This window comes from Chelonia mydas, chromosome 1, assembly GCF_015237465.2.
Source record: "Chelonia mydas isolate rCheMyd1 chromosome 1, rCheMyd1.pri.v2, whole genome shotgun sequence".
NCBI classification, from domain to species: domain Eukaryota; kingdom Metazoa; phylum Chordata; order Testudines; family Cheloniidae; genus Chelonia; species Chelonia mydas.
The window spans coordinates 196,617,133-196,635,903 of NC_057849.1; the positions used below are offsets into that span (position 1 = coordinate 196,617,133).

An 18,771-nucleotide genomic window follows, 5' to 3' on the forward strand; every position below is an offset into this window, starting at 1 on the left:
TCTATTGTGCTTGGTACTGTACAAGTAGGACAAAAAGATGGTCCCTATCCCCAAAAAGCATAATGCTTTGGTCCATTTTTAATTACAATAGGTACCCAGATTTACCTATAAAACAGACTGTATCTTAAAGATCTTTCACAATTTGCAAAGAATATTTTTTAGTAAGGCTCCCCTTGCTGTTCCTTTCTGGCGCTCTTGTGGGCTGTTTTGACCATGCTTTGTGATTAGTTCTTAAAACTGACCAAACAGCATGTGTCAGCCCGCTTCACAAAGTCAAAAAGAGGCCAACAGGCAAGAAGCCCAGAATTCAGAGAAGAGCCATGTGCTGACGCAACAGCTAGAACAGAGGTTGATATATAAATATTTCATTTTTAAATAGTTCTCCGCATTCCCAATGCACTTTTGAAGATCAACAGTGGAGCAGTTTATTGGGCATACCATTACCAAACAACAAAAAATTCTTAACTGTCAGGGCAGTTAAGCACTGGAACAAATTCCCTAGGGAGGCTGTGGAATCTCCATCACTGGAGGTTTTAAAGAACAGGTTAGACAAACACATGTCAGGGATGGCTTAAATACTTAGTCATGCCTCGGTGCAGAGGACTGGACTAGATGACCTATCGAGATCCCTTCCAATCCTACATTTCTATTATCTCTTTTGGAAAGCAGAGGTTTCAACATTTGTATTGCTAAGCAGAACACTGTTCCCCATTGTTGTGCACCTGTTAACAATCATATTGTTATTAGTCAATCATTTTGTAAGTTTCATGATTTTTTTAGTTACTTCCCATCAACTGATGTTAGTGAACCAACCTACTTGATGTGTCCTGATCCAGAAGTGGTGAGTTGCTCTTCATTTTCAGGAGAGAATGTGACCTTATAAACATCCTGTGAAAAAGCCTTTGACCTCAGCACAATCTTTTCCTGTTTCCAATCCCAGATTGTCAACATGTAGTCAGGGCTGCTCCCAACGCTGGCCAGTAACGTTCCATAATGGTTAAAATCAGCAAATGCATAGGCTTCCTCAGTCCCACCTGGAAGGAGAGATGTCAACAAAGAAAAGTTGCTTAAAAAGAGCTCAGTTCTCTTTATTTGGCTAGTGCTGAAGCAGACTCAGCCAATAGTTGGCTATTTTCCACACACCCAGGAGTGCAAGGACAACCACTTACAATCAGTTTTCTGTATCTGATTTTTCAAGTACCAAAAGATTATACATTATACATTTTTTTTACTAATTATAATATTATTCCACTTGCTGGAGACTACTAACTCTGCTGTATCCATGTAATACCGAAATAGTCCTATTTAACCTACCTCGGAGTATTCTGTATGGCTTTAGTGAAGGAAACTCATAGATGATGATGTTTGGCTTCCATCCTTTTTCTCCTACTGAAAAATACTGTTTACTAGGATGTACCTAGAAAAAGCAAAGACTGTGTTACATACTCCGATATCCCCTTTGGCTGTCCTCAACTAAATATCAAGTTATATACCACCACACAGGTTGTGGAACGATGCAATAATTTGTATTTATCCTGCATCTTTGATCATCTCACCTGCATTCAGCCTACCAATCCATCTCCCTCTGGACAGCATTTAGGGCACTGCTATCCTCCTACTATTGGAGAACAGGAGCAAACAGCACATTCAGGGGCTGTACCACAGTAGCGAAATTGAGCAAATAATTGATTTCTTTTTCACTTATGTGGCCAGAACAAAAACAGGAAAAAATTGTTTTGGGTTGAACAAAATGTTTCATTTGATCCAAAAAATTTTTTTATTACTTTTTGGGTGTTTTTTATACCCTTTTAAAAGTTTTTTTAAAAAACAAATTTAGCTAAACTTCAAAACAAACTATAATTTTGCAACAAAGTCTACATATTTCATTTTAAAAATGTCAAAACTGTTTCAACTCTTTTTTCCATTATTTTTATTCAGCCAAAATTATATGCCAAATTTGACCCATATTTGCAAACAGTCTTGCTCGATGGAAAAATGCATTTTAGATCAAATAATTAATTTGCCCGGAAAAAAACATCACCCAGCTTTGAGCAGGAGATGTGAGGACCTGACGTGATTCTCCAAGGAGTGTTGTTTACAACATAACAAAACAGCATAGGATCAGATTTTGATAGCCTTACTTTCTTGGAATAGTATCAATTATCCAACAGGACTATTTGTGGAATCAGATGGTGATAAACCAGAGTAAGTGTTTCATAATCTGGCCCACAGAGAGGAACTTGCTACAGTGAAATTGGACAACATTTCACTCCATTTACCTATGTACTTGAAATTCCAAATTTCAGAACAGATGAAACATTTAACCAATATTAACTGTAATAAGGATAGATGATGAATTGAACAAAAGCAGTTAAACTATATCCAGAGCATTTTAACAAATAAAATTTTAAAACAACAAAAAATGAAACCCAGTTGACTCTTGTCAATTCTTGTAAGTACCTTATTAGTACGGCCTGGAACCCAGACCGATTTAAGATATTCAGCTGTTTGTTCCCTGACTATTAAACAAGTAAGTCCATGTAGTACACCTTGATGGATTGCTACTGGTCACACATCTGAGATTACTGACTTTTCCTTTCAACCCTTTAATAAATACCACTTGTTCATCCGAGGCCAAATATGCAGGCAACTGTGGAAATCTTCCATGAAACAACTGAGACGCCCAGCCTGTTTCACTACTGTAAGTTTTAAACTCCAGAAAGGGATCTTCTTCCTAAAGAGGGAAATAAAAGCCATACCGTGATAATGCCAATTCCACCACCGCTGCTGCTCCGGAGATAACTCTGATATTTAGTTTTCAGGTCCAAGAGCACCAGCTGGTTGCCTGCTACATAGAGGAGTGTTTGACTATCCAGCAACTGCAGGTTTGCCCTTTTGGTGCAGTCATAACCAAAAGAGTGTCTGTGAACAGCTCACTAAGGAGGTTTATTTCTTCCAGGTAATAGCAATAAAGGTATCAATACTAAAACTAGAGCAAGCCCAGGTGGGAACACTGAGTTGGGTGGTTGTTACTCTGTTGGTCTGGCTTTGGTTTGGTTTGTTTTAAGACTGGTGCCATGATGAAGCTAAAACCCATCAAGATATCACAAATAATTGGGGAAAATATAAATGAAATATTTAAAAGATTAATGTACCATCCCTCGAACTCCATGTCAGACTCCATTTGTTATGGCCTATCCTGATCTCTGGAGCTCTCCTAAGAATTCATATTCTATTGTCTTAATGTTCTCTTTTCAAATAAAATATAAAAGAAATTGATCAGATTACAAAGTGCACTGTATGCAAGAGACAGAACCATAGCAATGTCTCAGGGCTTTTCTACATGGAGAAGTAATGTGTATTGTGGAAGGAGGGGTGATTTCTAAAGTGCACTAGTGTGTTTCACATTAATTGGTCATGTAGACCCTGCTGGTGTACACCAAAAGTTCTATTGTGCACTTTAACATAGTGCACACCAACATGGTCTATGCTAAATGCACTAGGGAACATTTGGTGTGCACCAGCAGGGTCTACACAACCAGTTAAGGTGCAACACATTAGTGGGCTTTAGAAATCAGACTCCCAGCTGTACACATGCACCATGCACTGTGTAGACAAGCCCTCAAGCTCACTCCCTCTGCCAGTCTGAGGCCTGGTCTGCACTATAGTTAGGTCAACGTAAGGCAGATTATGTCGACCTAACTCTGTAATTGTCTACACTAAAATGTAGCTCCCACCAATGTAACTTGCCCACTACACCAACTTAATAATTCTATCTCCTTGAGAGGCGTAGCGCTTAAATCAATGTTGTTAGGTCGATGCAGTGTCAGCATAGACACTGTTGCTTACATCGACTGTTGCTGCCTTTCAGAAACCACCCCCCATGCCCCACACTGGCAGTTAAATCAGTGCAAGCACTCCTGGTGAGGACGTGCAACGCCAACACAAGGAGCATAATGTGGATGAGCAAAACCAATTCAATTACTGCAGTGGCTGTATATCAATGTAATTTAGGTTGACTTAATTTTGTAGTATAGACTTGCCCTGATGCAGAAAAGAGACAAAGAAGGGTTTCCTCATAGCAACTTCACTGAGCCCCAATGGAAAACCACCTGTGCATCTGAAAATCACACATTGTTCCCTGTTCCTCCCTTACACCTAGAGGAAATAATATACTGCAGCTTTTAGATAAGAAAACCCTAGATCTAAGTCTATATAATACTGCATGAGGAGGATACATGAGAGTGAGGAGGTTAATTGGTATCCCAGAGTCTGACGTCACAAAGGGTTGTGAGCACAAATCTTCATAGTTATAGAAGAAGGTCTCTGAGATTTTCCTTTCTAGCTTCTCAGGCTTTTTTTCTTGCTCTGGGGGTTTCTCAGTATCCTCCTCCTCCTCTGTGTTTCAGAAATAGTGACACAAAAAAGAGCTTTAGTCAGATAGGTAGACATGTCAATACCCTAACTGCAACAGTGGATTATTCATTAATTCTTTCCTTCCTCCAAAGAAATGATATGCACTCTAGTGTCTAAAAATAAATCTATCTTTGTACTATGAAACATATCCTGTGAATAGCCTTGAATGAATAGCATGTGCTTTTCTAAGATTAGAAAAATCTGGGTTCTAAATAACCAAGGTAAGAATGTTTTGAAAATTCACTGCCTCATACACATAGCAGAAAACTTCTGTCCATATTTGTAAGATGAGTCATCTTTACTGACGTTAAACCTTGAGACTTTAAAGCTACTGGGACAGTTTTATTCAAACATTGCTTGATGTTTAGGTCTCAATTAGATTTAGAAAACAAACCAAGTTTGAGGCTTCTTTCTTCAGTAGATATTGAATGTATAATATTATGCTGACTAATCAGTATAAACACGCAGCACTTTGCTCCTTCACATAAAGCAGGTTGCCATGTTAGCAAAGGCTTCCTACTAATGTGCTGCTCTAGATAGTTCCTCACTGGAGCTTAATGAACTGAATGGATATTGTCAGCTGGAATTGTACTCTGTTATAAACATGAGTTTCAGGTTCTATTCCTTAATCTGAGTCATTTCTGTCAATTCTTATTGTTTTACAGTCAGATTATCTTTTTTGTTAACATGTTTGTCTCTCCCTGTTATGTGACGCACCAATACAAACAACCAAGGGGGCAGAGACTGTCCACAGGAAAGCAAAATGGACTGCTTATTAAGTGCTGTGACGTGCACAAAGTGAGCAAGCTGAAAAAGTAGAAAAAAGTAATTGTTTATCTAATCTTTGTCAGTTACAGTGGCCTTATGTTACTTCTAACAACAGTAGGCAAACAAAAGAAATTTCAGGATGCAGTGGGATTTTTAAATTGATGTCAATGACTCTCAAGGAGGGGGCAATACTCACGGGTACTGTTGCCATCTGACTCAGCACCTTCCACCGGCTTTTCTACTCTTTCTGTCTGTCCCTCTGGAATTGGTGGTACCTCTCCTTCACCTGGTGGTTTCTTTGAGGGACTACTTTTGCTTTCCTCTGCAAAGGAAAATTGGATAATTTTCACTTCTTCAGCATTCCAACAGGGTATATTTCTGTGTTTTGCTCTCAAATTCCATATTCGGATAATGGAGCATCATCCACAGTCTTGGAGCATTAAAATTCCTTCTATCCTACAATGGATTTCCTGCTCATGCAGAGTGAATTTCATTGTTTAAAACTGATTTAGGACTTAAGAGAAGGAGAGGAGCACATCTTGGAAAGGAAAAGTGTGTTAACAGAAAGCATGGTCGTAGAACATTTTAAACTAAGGGCTGGGGGAAAGCCGACAAGTGCGGAGGAGCACATGGTTCGGACATCCCTTAGGGGAGGATCTATTAACAGAGAATCTCTATGTCCTAGTGAGGACGAGAGGATGAAAAATGATCAAATACAGACAGGGTCTGATCAGAAACAGTCAAATAAAGAGTCCCATTCAATTACATCATGTAATGGTAGACAGCTAAAAGAAGACCAGTTTTTAAAGTGTTTATATACCAATGCTAGAAGTCTAAATAATGTGTGAATAACAAAATGGGTGAACTAGAATGCCTCGTATTAAATGAGGATATTGATATAATAGGCAGAAACTTGGTGGAATGAGAATAATCAATAGGATACAGTAATACCAGGATACAAAATATATTGGAAGGACAAAACAGGTCGTGCTGGTGTGAAAGAAAGCACAGAATCAAATGAAGTAAAAGTTGTAAATTAAATTAATCTAACTGTACCACAGAATCTCTATGGATTGAAATTCCAAGCTCTAATAATAAGAATATAGCGGTAGGGATATATTACCGACCACCTGACCAGGATGGTGATAGTGACTGTGAAATGCTCAGGGAGATTAGAGAGTTTATTAAAATAAAAATCTCAATAATAATAATAATAATAATAATAATGGGGGATTTCAATTATCCCCATATTGACCGGGTACATGTCACCTCAGGACGGGATGCAGAGATAAAATTTCTTGACACCTTAAATGATTGCTTCTTGGAGCAGCTGGTCCTGGAACCCACCAGAGGAGTAGGGTGACCAGATGTCCCAATTTTATAGGCAATACAGGCTTGTAAACCTGACTTCAGTACCGGGAAAACTGGTTGAAACTATAATAAAGAACAATATTGTCAGACATATAGATGAACATAATTTGTTGAGGAAGAGTCAACACGGTTTTAGTAAAGGGAAATCATGCCTCACTAATCTACTAGAATTCTTTGAGGGGGTCAACAAGCATGTGGACCAAGGGGATCCAGTGGATATAGTATACGTAGATTTTCAGGAAGTCTTTGACAAGGTCCCTTACCAAAGGCTCTTAAGCAAAGTAAGCTGCCACGGGACAAGAGGGAAGGTGCTCTCATGGATTGGTAACTGGTTAAAAGATAGGAAACAAAAGGTAGGTATAAATGGTGAGTTTTCACAATGGAGAGGTAAATAGCGGTGTCCCTCAGGGGTCTGTTCTGGGACCAGTCCTATTCAACATATTCATAAATGATCTGGAAAAAGGGGTAAACAGTGAAGTGGCAAAATGATGATACAAAACTACTCAAGATAGTTAAGTCCCAGGCAGACTACGAAGAGCTACAAAAGGATCTCTCAAAGACTGGGCAACAAAATGGCAGATGAAATTTAATGTTGATAAATGCAAAGTAAAGCACATTGGAAAGCATAATCCCAACTATACATATAAAATGATGGGGTCTAAATTAGCTGTTACCACTCAAGAAAGAGATCTTGGTGTCATTGTGGATAGTTCTCTGAAAACATCCACTCAATGTGCAGTGGCAGTCAAAAAAGCGAACAGAATGCTGGGAATAATTAAGAAAGGGATAATAGGACAGAAAATATCATGTTGCCTCTATATAAATCCATGGTATACCCACATCTTGAATACTGTGTGCAGATGTAGTCACCCCATCTCAAAAAAGATATATTGGACTTGGAAAAGGTTCAAAAAAGGGAAACAAAAATTATTAGGAGTACGGAACGGCTTCCGTAGGAGGAGAGATTAATAAAACTGGAAAGCTTGGAAAAGAGACGACTAAGGGGAGATATGATTGAGGTCTATAAAATCATGACTGGTATAGAGAAAGTAGATAAGGAAGTGTTGTTTACTACTTCTCATAACACAAGAACTAGGGGTCTCCAAATGAAATTTATAGGCAGCAGGTTTAAAACAAATAAAAGGAAGTATTTCTTCACACAACGCACAGTCAACCTGTGGAACTCCTTGCCAGAGGATGTTGCGAAGGCCAAGACCATAACAGAGTTCAAAAAAAGAACTAGATAAATTTATGGAGGATAGGTCCATCAATGGCTACTAGCCAGGATGGGCAGGTCTGGTGTCCCTAGTCTCTGTTTGCCAGAAGCTGGGAATGAGTGACAGGGAATGGATCACTTGATGATTACCTGTTCTGTTCATTCCCTCTGGGGCACCTGGCACTGGCCACTGTCGGAAGACAGGACACTGGGCTAGATGGACCTTTGGTCTGACCCACTAGGGCCATTCTTATGTTCTAATGAATTGAAGGGCCAAGACACAGTGTGCCAAAGTTCTAACAAAATATCCTGCAAAGAACCACAATAGACTCAGTGCCCTGAATGGTGCGTGCCAATATTCTGTTATAAAATACTCCAAGCACTAAAATGGAAGCTGGACCCAAAACATCCAGAGAACAAGCCTATCAGAATGAAAGTAGCAATGTATGCTATGACTGAAACAGATTGAATGAGTTGACATTCTCAGGACTAAGTAATCCAGAGCAACAAGAAAGGCACCACAGACCAAAAACTAAAGGAATTTATTACAGTTCTGACTGAAGAAGCTGGTCTAACAAGTATGGATTGTCAAAGGACAGACAGTGGGCCAGGAGAGAGCTAGAGCAACAACCACTGAGGACAGTACATAGCTTCTGCAGGAAGAACCATCACCGATCATGGTCAAGAAGGAACTAGCTGGAAAGTTTTGAGGTGATTCACATTAATCTCTAAGAGATGGGTGTCTCGCATACTGCCCACCACTACTTTGCCTAAAAAGGCCAAAAATCTTAAGAGCATGGGGAGTTCTACCCCATCTCACACTGGGAGCATGGGGCCTAAGATTGACTCCCATGTGTATATATTACGCCTGATTCCTCTACCTTGTGTAGTCAGACTAATGCAAAGTAGGTGTAAAATGCTACCAGATCAGAATTTTGCAATAATGTAAATTTCTAAACAAGGTGCAAAGCAATAGAAAATCAGGCCTAGTATTTTTAGAAAAGATTACTTCCTGTCTTTTCAAGCCTGAGCAGTGAACCCCGAATACACAGAACACTCTTTGGGCCAGCTTCTCATCAACACACAAGAAGAAGCAGATGCACTCGTCCACCATGGACATCTTTGTGTGTTGTACAGCACACATCAATCAAAGGCTGACATCTTACCTTGGTTCATCATGGAATCAACCCTAGCCCCAGGATGCCCACAACAAACACTGGTGTGAACTGGAACCATAGACCCCCTGCCCGCCTCCTCACCCATCCCTTTGCCCACGCCCCACGCCCCACGCCCCCCCCCCACCACCACCACCATCACCACCAAAAAAACCCCAGGGAACTGTCCAGTATGCAGACTTAAGACTACCCTAGGGTCATTACTGAAATCTCTGTGTAATGGCAGGTAACACTCACGGACACTACTGGTATCTGCCTCTGCACTTTCCACTGCCTTCTCTACACCTTCCTCCTGTCCCTCTGGAGTGGATGATACTTCTCCTTCGCCAGGTGGTTCTTTAGGGGCACTACTTTTGACTTCCTCTGCAAAAGAAAATAGGGATAATGTTCACTTCTTCTCAATACCCACTTAAGTATATTTGAATTCCCAAAGGGTGGATGTGTCTCACTGGTTTGTATGCTACATATCGGAATAATGCAACATTGAAGTTCTTCCTATCCTGCAAGCGACTTTCTACTATGCAGAATTAAATACATTGAATAATACACTGCATTCCTTCAAAAAATAAAAGCAAAAGACACTTCCTTTCTGCAGGTAAGGCTGAATATTCGGGCTGCAGGACTTTACATACGTTTCTAGACAAAAATCTCAATGACTTTCTTTTAAGCATGACTTGACCTGCAAAGGAATTTGATTTGTACCCTTTTTTGCTTCTTTATGATAACTTTTTAGTTGTTGTTTAAAAAGGAAGCGGGGGTATGGTTTTGTATGTTTTTTACCTTGGAAATATGAGATATGTCAAACCTGATCTTCCCTTCTCTTGCTGAAGGACATTTTTGAAAGTCTCAGGAGATGTGCATTATGAGGCCTCACACATTAACTTAAGGGGTAAGGCAACAAATGAAAGTGTTCAATAGGCTATTGACTATATCCTTCCCCTAACTGTTCTTCAGCTTTCAATCTTTTGCTTTGCATGATGTCATAATTGCACCAGTTCTCCAGTGCCACAGTCTTCCAGGGGAGACAAGACCTGAATTTCTAACATAAAAAACAAGCAGCAATGTTTGTCTTTTAATTTAAAAAGCTTTTTGACCTCCCAACTACCTCACAAATAAGTAAACAAATAATTAAATAAGCATAAAGCCTTTTTTCCCCTTCGTCTCCTTTGCAAGTTACCTTTACTTTGATCTCAATCTTAACTTGCTTTATCTCTTGCTTTTTTTGATTTCACATATCTATTCCCAAACAAGACACTTTAAAATGGAGTTAAGATTGAAAGTATATAAGAGCAATTTAAAGATTAAAAACAACTTTCAAGAATATTGTAGTTTAAAAAAAAATTATTAGAAATCCAGAAAATTCAACTTAAAATAAACTTGAATATTTGAAAGAATGGAAATGCACAGTTAACAGCTAACTGGATCCCCTTTGTTTTCTGGAACCAGGGCTTTCAAGCCAAGAAATAAGAAGTCCCTAAGGAATAAATCCCTAATTTCACATTGGATAAGAATCTATGCTAGGAAAGATCACTTTTGGGGTTCCAGTTTCAGGAGAGTGGAAATATCCAATGAAATGCAGAGTGCTGACAAACATCATATCACAGGTCCAGCATACTGGAGAATGGAGAAGTTATTATATAACTAGAATGTATTCGACCTGCAAACACTGGAAAAAATCCACCCACCTTCTCCCGATGGTTCAGGGAGCTTCTCAGCATCCTGCTCTCCTGCATAATCCTTTGAAGAGTCAAACTTTTCCACATCTGCCTGATCCTCCTGATCCAAACCTTTCCTAGGTTCGTTCTCATCAGAACTCTCGTTCTCTGGGACTTCCATTTCTCCTTTATAAACAAGAGCATGTCTTACAGACAGATCAGTAATAAGAATCTGTCTACATTTATGTATTGTTTGGTTACATCCCTCATGATAAACAATTAATTAAACCTATCAGTCTGTGCACCTATACTTTTCAGATGGCCTCCTACTTACATTATAACAGCAGTGTTGCCGACTCTGGGAATTATATTGCAAGTTCTGTGATATTTGTTGTTTTTCTTAACGTGCCAGTGCCTGGAGTCATGAATCTCCGCTTTCATTTAAAATAAAACATACATTTCTAGCCCTCCATGACTGCTGCAAAAAAGCTTGAAAACATAAATTCTGAAGGCTCAAAACCCAGAAGATGAAAAGAACCCTAAATCTTTTTTTTTTTTTTAAACATCTCAGGATATTTAAGCCAATCTTAAAAAGAAAAGGAGTACTTGTGGCACCTTAGAGACTAACTAGTTTATTTGAGCATGAGCTTTCGTGAGCTACAGCTCACTTCATCGGATGCATAGCATATCGTGCTATGCATCCGATGAAGTGAGCTGTAGCTCACGAAAGCTCATGCTCAAATAAACTGGTTAGTGTCTAAGGTGCCACAAGTACTCCTTTTCTTTTTACGAATACAGACTAACACGGCTGTTACTCTGAAATAAGCCAATCTTGTGATTTTAGATTCCTGACTCTTGATTTTGTACACTTGGGGCTGGTAATACTGGAACAGAGCTTCTACTACCAGCACTACAGTTAGTCACAGATATAGCTGCAGGCAAGCTGAATGAATACAGGGTACGGTGTCCAGAGACCGGAGTTTTTCCAATCCCAAATCTGCAACTGTCATCTTGCATAAATTTGTACCAGCCACTTAACCTCTCTATGCCTCAGTTATCCCATGTGTGAAATGAGAATAACACTTATCCATCTTATTAAAGTATTTTGATATCTATGGCAAAAAGTCCTATTAAAGTTCAAATTATTGTAATTAATTAATTAATCAATCATTTATTATTAAAATTAGGGATGTGTCATTATAAATCTACTCAGCTCTGAAAAATGCTTCAGGCTGAAAGGTGAGTATAAAGATTTCAATCTGAGAGACATCAAGGTTCTACTGGCAGCATGTTATTGCAGTGCTCAGTGTTTGTAGTACAGTGGTGGTGTTTGTGTACTATGCCACAGGGATTGAAAGTGCTGAGGAAATTCAGAGATCAGAATTTTTGTCTTTGATTCCCATTACCAGGCTTTCACATATTGACTAGTCCAGGAAGCATTTGTACTGGTTCACCACGTAGGTGTCTTTGCAACAATTGTTTGTCAGATGAATTTTTAACAGCATTTCCTAAACTGCTAGAATTAAGGAGTACAGATTGTTACGGTATTTGAAAACCGAGGTCTCGAGCTTTCATATGATATAGTGCAAGGAATTTCAATTTATATTAGTTCTGGACATAGTGACCACTAAAATCATGTCAGAATTCAAATGGAAAAAAGGCAAAATGTTAACCAGAATATTATTTTTAGATCGAATGTTTCACAATTTGCCAGAGCTGGAAACTAATGTTGTTCCTTTCAGTCCTACTGGTTCACAAGTTATTAGTCTATGAAACTACATCAGGCCTATACTGGTCCCTTAGCCTTGCTTTATTGGCACACATCCAGGGTTAAAACCAAGTTTTCTTTCACTTTCAGCCACCAGTGCTTTAGGCTGTGGAGCTTCAAAGAGGAGCTCCACATTCTCTCAAACTTCCTTCTTCCTGGCCATGCTGCTCATAAGCCACAACCGGCCTCAAGACAGGGAGATACATGCAGTCATGCCTCTCAGTCTTATCATAAATAAGTTGTTAATCGGCAATTTTGCTGACACAGAGGAGTCCCACAAGTTGTCAGTAAAGTTGTAAGAACACAGAGCTCAGAGCGCTTTGAAGATGCAAAGTGTGGTGTTATTGTGGCTTTAGGAGAAGGAATAGGGTGACCAGGTGTCAGGTTTTTGACTAGAACATCCGGTCACAAAAGGATCCTGGCGGCTCCGGTTAGCACTGCTGACTGGGCCATTGATTGTCCAGTTGGCGGCGCCACACAGCAGGGCTGGCAGGCTCCCCGCTAGCCTCCGCTCCGCGCAGCTCCCCGCTAGCCTCCACTCCACACAGCTCCCGGGAAGCAGCCGGCATGTCCCCCATCTAGTTCCTACATATAGGGCAGGGGTGGACAACCTAGGGCACACGGGCCACATCTGGCCCCATGGTTAATTTAATCAGACCTGCGGCACCCCCGCAAAGCAGGATCCGGGAGCGTCGGCTCGCCCCTTTGCTGCGGGGGAAACGGAGCCACTGTGCCAGCTTGTTCTGCTGCGGGGGGAAGCCCCGAGCCTTTGCGCCCACCCCCCGCGGGGCTGGAGCCACAAGTGCCAGCTTTGCCCCATTGCAGAAGGAAGCCCTGAGCCTTCGTGCTCCCAGGTCAGGTGAGTGGCCCGCGATTGATTTTTTTTCTGTGGGTCAATGGCCCATGACAGAAAAAAGGTTTCTCACCCCAGAGCCCACACCCCCAGCTGGAGCCCTGATCCCCCCGCCCAAACCTCTTGCCCCAGCCCTGATCCCCCTCCTGCCCTCTGAACCCCTCAGTCCCAGCCCAGAGCACCCTCCTGCACCCCAAACCCCTCATCCCTGGCCCCACTCCAGAGTCTATACCTCCATCCAGAGCTTTTACCCCCGCACACCCCAACCCCCTGCCCAAGCCCAAAGCCCCCTCCCACACTCTGAATCCCTCAGTCCCAGCCCAGAGCACCCTCCTGCACCCCAAATCCCTCATCCCCAGCCCCACATCAGAGCCCGCACCCCCAGCTGGAGCCCTTCTCCCCCCCACACACCCCAACCCCCTGCCCCAGCCCTGAGCCCCTTCCCGTACCCTGAACCCCTCATTTCTGGCCCCACCACTGAAACCACACCCCCAGCCCAGAGCCCGTACCTCCTCCTACATCCCAACCCTTGCCTCATCGTGGAGCCCCCTCCCATACTCCTAACCCCTTGGGTTCCCCCACCCAGCCTGGAGCCCCCTCCTGCACCCCAAACCCCTTGTCCCTGGCCCACCCAAAAGCCTGCACTCCCAGGGGGAGCCCTCACCCCCTCCCACACCCTAGCCCCCTTAACCAGCCTGGTGAAACTTAGCAAGTGTGTGAGGGTGGGGAGAGCGAGCGACAGGGGGTGGGGGTGGAGTGAGCAGGGGCGGGGCCTCAGAGGAGGGGCAGGGCATGGGCAGAGCTTTGGGGGACGGGCAGGGCAGGGCAGGGGTGGGGCAAGGGTGTTCAGTTTTGTGTGAGTAGAAAGTTGGCAACCCTAAAAATGAATAGAATCTCCAGGAAATGGGAGCTGACAGCTGGAGGAAGCAGTTTGGTTTAGGTTAGACTGATGGACTGACCTGAATTCAGATGCTCTGTATATTATGTTAATTATGTATCCAATAAAGACTGTTGTTAAATTACTAGCAATGGGTTATTAAGACTAGTGGATTACCTGAATATAAAACAACATACAGAGCTGCCATCAGGATCAAATGATGCCTTTATCTGAATGTGGGATAGATAAACTGTACATTCAGAAGGGTGACAATGCATTACCCAATGCAGAGCTAGCATCTTTCTTTTTTGTTTGCAATTTGTCCTCCTATCTTTCCCCTTTTCTTTATCAAAACAAAATGGTATTTCAATGCACAAGGCTACATAAATGTAGTGCTGTGGTTGATATTTTAAATGTATAAACATCAGGAAATTAAATGATGACTAGAAAATATTTCACTGTTAAATACTGGAAACCTTGGAAAGGGGCATATCTAGTGGTTAGGGCAGGAGACTGGGAGTCAGGAGAACTGAGTTCTATTCCTGGCTTTGCCACAGACTCCCTTTGTGACCTTGGATGATTCACTTCACCTCTTTGTGCCTTTATTTCCACATCCATACAATGAGAACAATAATACCAAGTTTTGTTCAGCACTGTGAGAGACTCAGGAAAAAAAGGAACAATAACTTCAAAATGTAATTATACTGTAATAACTAGTGATGAGCTAGAGGTGGGGTAGAGCAACAAAACTCTAAATCATGCCAAACTGGCTGATTTTATTTCCATATTCACACACAAAAATCAGCCAACTTTTGTAGGAAACTTTTGGGCTCCACAAGCCTTTCAGCAAAATTAAAACTCGTGCTATCTGTGGATAGGTGTGAAGTGTTTGAGGCTGAATTTTGTGCTTTGATAACAAAAGTTTATAACTGTGATCTGATTATATGACAACTGGATTGTTGAACACCCTCTTCCCTGTCCCTTCTCCCCATGCATGAGGCTAAATGAAAAATTGCTGGTATTGTTCTGAGTTCCCCTTTGAAAATGGCAAGTCACGCCCAGCTCTAGTTATAACCTTTCAGTTCAGAACTTTCAGCACTTTTCTACAGCTTTGATTTTGAATTTAAAGCCACTTTTCTGGAAAAGTGAGTTTCACCTCATTCATTCTTTTCTCCAAGGTCAACTGCCTTATATCCCATTCCTTTACAGTGTTTGACTTCTTTCCACCTGGGAGAATTTGCTCCTTTCCACAACTATCCTATCCTTTCTTGATTCCTTCTCCATTTCTATCTAGCACAGTAACCATGAACAGTAAGAACATAACCATATCATATTCTGCCCACCCCTGACTTTTTAGACTGTTGAGTTAATGGAGACCTTACATGATGATTGAAACATTAGACTACCACTAAACTTGGATAAAGCCTCTACTCACCTTCTGTTGCGGACACATTTGGCTTCTCTGTGTCCAGCTCTGTTTCAGGATCTTTGGAAATGTCAAACTTCTCTCCATCTGCCAAGTCTGGCTGGTTTAAGTCGTCACCAGATATAGTCCCCTCAATACTCTCTTTCTCCGATTCTTCCTTTCCTTTATAAGCAAGAATATGCCATTGAGACAAATCTGTGTTTCTCTTAGCCTGCATCTTTTTTCATAGAACTATTGCAATACTTGCTCAAAATACTCTTGAGAGGCACAGCAGGTGCAAGCATATGCAACAACAGTTCAGAATTAAATTTTCATTTAAAAAAATGAATCTTCTTGTCATTATGATGACAAAGAAAATCTTCCAAATGTGAATCAAATATAACTCAATGCAGCACTGTTTACAGTTCTAGTACCTCTGCTGTTGCTCATAGCTTTGCCAAGCTGCAACAGGGTAAAATTAACATGATTGGTCAATTTCATCACTGCTATTCAGAATCCTGGGGATGGCATTATTATTATTCACTATTTCTATCACAGTTTAGTTATGTAGCTGTTGATTTCCTCCTCCTGCTGCTATTTGACAAAGCATAAATAATATTCAGAGGTACCGGGAGTTTTTTGTATTTTGTTCTACTGTCTCTTCCTCTTTTCTTTAGAAAAACAAAAAAAGATAATTTGTGTAACATTACATAAATGCAGTGCTGTGGCTGATATTTTAAATGTGTAAAAGTCAAGAAATTAAAAAATGACAGGAATATATTCCACTGTTACATTTGGAAACCTTGGAAAAGAGCATATCTAGTGGTTAAAGTAGGCAATTGAGTGTCAGAAGATCTGGGTTCTAGTCCTGGCCCTGCCACAGACTCCTTGGGTAACACATTTGGCCTTGCTGTGCCTCAGTTTCTACATCTGTAAAATGGGAATAATAATACCAACTTTTTTCAGCACCATGAGGGGCTCAGAAAAAAAGGAGCTATAAATGCAAAAGGTAATGATACTGTAATGACTAGCAATTAGCTATGAAACCCTAAGCCATGTCAAACTTGGCTGATTTCACTTTATGTTCACACTCACAATCAGCCAACATTTGTAGGAAAGTTTTGGACTCTACAAGCCTTTCAGCAAAACTGAAACTTTCACTATATCTGGATAGGTATGGAGCATTTGAGGCTGAATTTTGTGCTTTCATAACAAAGTTCATAGATTCACAGAATGTAAGGCCAGAAGGGACCACTCTTATCTAGAAAACACAAGCCACAGGACTTCCCTGAATTAATTGCTGCTTGAATTAGAGCATATGTTTTAGAAAAACATCCAAGCTGGATTTAAAAATTGCCAGTGATGGAAAATCCTCTACAAACCTGGGGAAATTGTTGCACTGGTTTACTACTCTTACTGTTAAAAATTTACACCTTTATTTCCAGTCTGAATTTGTTTAGCTTCAACCTCATGACACTGGATTTGTTATACTTTTCTCTGCTACATTGAAGAGTACATTATCAAATATTTGTTCCCCATGTAGGTATTTATGAACTGTGATCAAGTCACCCTTTCAATTTCTCTTTGTTGAGCTAATAGGTTGAGCTCCTTGAGTCTATCACTACAAGGCACGTTTTCCAACCCTTTAGTCACTCTGATGGCTCTGTTCTGAACTCTCACCAGTTTACCGACATCCTTCGAGAATTGTGGGCACCAGCACCGGACACACTATTCCAGTAGTGGTTGCACCAGTGCCAAATACAGAGGTAATATAACCTCCGTATTCCTACTTAATATTCACCTGCTTATACATCCAAGAATTGCATTAGCCCTTTTGGCCTTAGCAACACATTCAGAGCACATGTTCAGCCAATTACCCACCAGGACCCGCAAATCTTTCTCAGAGTCTCTGCTTTCCAGGTTAGTCTCCCCCATTCTGTAATTATGGTTTGCATTCTTTGTTCCCAGATGTTTTCATATAGCCAAATGTAAAGTTATACAAATATTGTTTGCTTGCACCCAGTGACTCAGCTCACTGAGCAATCCAGATTTCTCTGTACCAGTGCATTAACAGTTGATCTGATTATATGACAACAAGATTGTTGAACACCCTCTCCCCTGTCCCTTATCCAATGTATGAAACAAAATGAAATATTGCTGGTTATGTTTTGAGTTCCCCTTTGGCAAGCCAGCTCTAGTTACAACCTTTCAGTTCTGAACTTCCTGCCAATTATTACACTTTTCTACAAGTTTTTTAATTTAAAGGCACTTTGCTGGAAAAATGAGTTTCACACCACTCATTCTTTTCTTCTGGGTCAGCTGCCTTATATCCTGTTTCTCTTTACAGTGTTTGACTTCTTTCCACTTGGGAGAACTTATTCTTTTCCACAACTTTCCTCTCCTTCCTTGATTCCTTCTCCATTCCTGTCCAGTAGAGTAACTATGAGCAGTAAGAACATCACTACATCATATTCTGCCCACCACTGTCTTTTTAGACTATTGAGTTAATGGAGATCTTACACAATGACTGAAATATTAAACGGTCATCAGACTTGGAGAAAACCTGCACTCACCTTCTGTTGAGGACTCATTTGGCTTCTCTGTGTCCAGCTCTGTTTCAGGATCTCTGGAAATGTCAGACTTCTCTCCATCTTCTAAATCCTGTTGTCTTGACTCCTCTGAGTCTTCCTTTTCTTTGTGAACAAGAGTATGGAATTGAGACAAATCTCTGTGTTTCTGTTAGCCTGCCTCTGTTATCATAGAACTACATGATTCTAGCTCACAGTTCTCATGAGAGGGACAACAGATGCTAGCATGTGCAACAGCAATTCTGCGGAATTAAATTTTTTTAAAGTTAATTTTCTTGTACTTATGATTATTACAAAGAAAATCTTCCCAATGTGAATCGAGCGTAACTCAAGGAGTGTTGCCTTTTGTTCTAATAGTCTTCTGTTGCTCATTGTTTTGCCAAGCTGCAGCCATGTGAAATTAACATAACTCATTAGTTTCATGGCTGTTATTCAGAACTTTAGAAGTATTATTAAGTATTATTATTATGTATTTATTTGAATTGCAGATTAGTTGGGAAGCTGTTCATGTCCTGCTGCTGCAATAGAAAATTATTAGTAACAGAGATGGGCACTGGAGCTATTCACAGGGGAAGAGAACCCAAATTACGGACTGTAAGGGAGAGGTGTAGTAGCAGAGAACTCCTTCCTCTCTTCTCTCTCCCCAGCAACAACCAGGATTCTGAGACCCTCTTTCTTA

General features: G+C 40.8%; 1 protein-coding gene across 2 annotated transcripts in view; it reads right to left on the reverse strand.

Moving 5' to 3' along the window:
• Positions 1-18,771, reverse strand: part of CFAP44 (cilia and flagella associated protein 44) — an 86,950-nt gene that overhangs the window by 67,131 nt on the left and 1,048 nt on the right. The window contains exons 2-10 of one of the 2 annotated variants that reach the window (XM_043538653.1): positions 18,078-18,197; positions 15,535-15,687; positions 9,184-9,309; positions 5,377-5,506; positions 5,104-5,113; positions 4,239-4,396; positions 2,760-2,922; positions 1,315-1,417; positions 818-1,034 (exon numbers count right to left, since the gene is read on the reverse strand). In XM_043538653.1, the coding sequence (XP_043394588.1) occupies positions 818-1,034; positions 1,315-1,417; positions 2,760-2,922; positions 4,239-4,396; positions 5,104-5,113; positions 5,377-5,506; positions 9,184-9,309; positions 15,535-15,687; positions 18,078-18,197 (1,180 nt within the window). Of the gene's footprint in view, positions 1-817; positions 1,035-1,314; positions 1,418-2,759; positions 2,923-4,238; positions 4,399-5,103; positions 5,114-5,356; positions 5,507-9,183; positions 9,310-10,631; positions 10,788-15,534; positions 15,688-18,077; positions 18,198-18,771 lie in introns of both variants that reach the window. The other variant, XM_027824545.3, reaches the window with a different exon arrangement.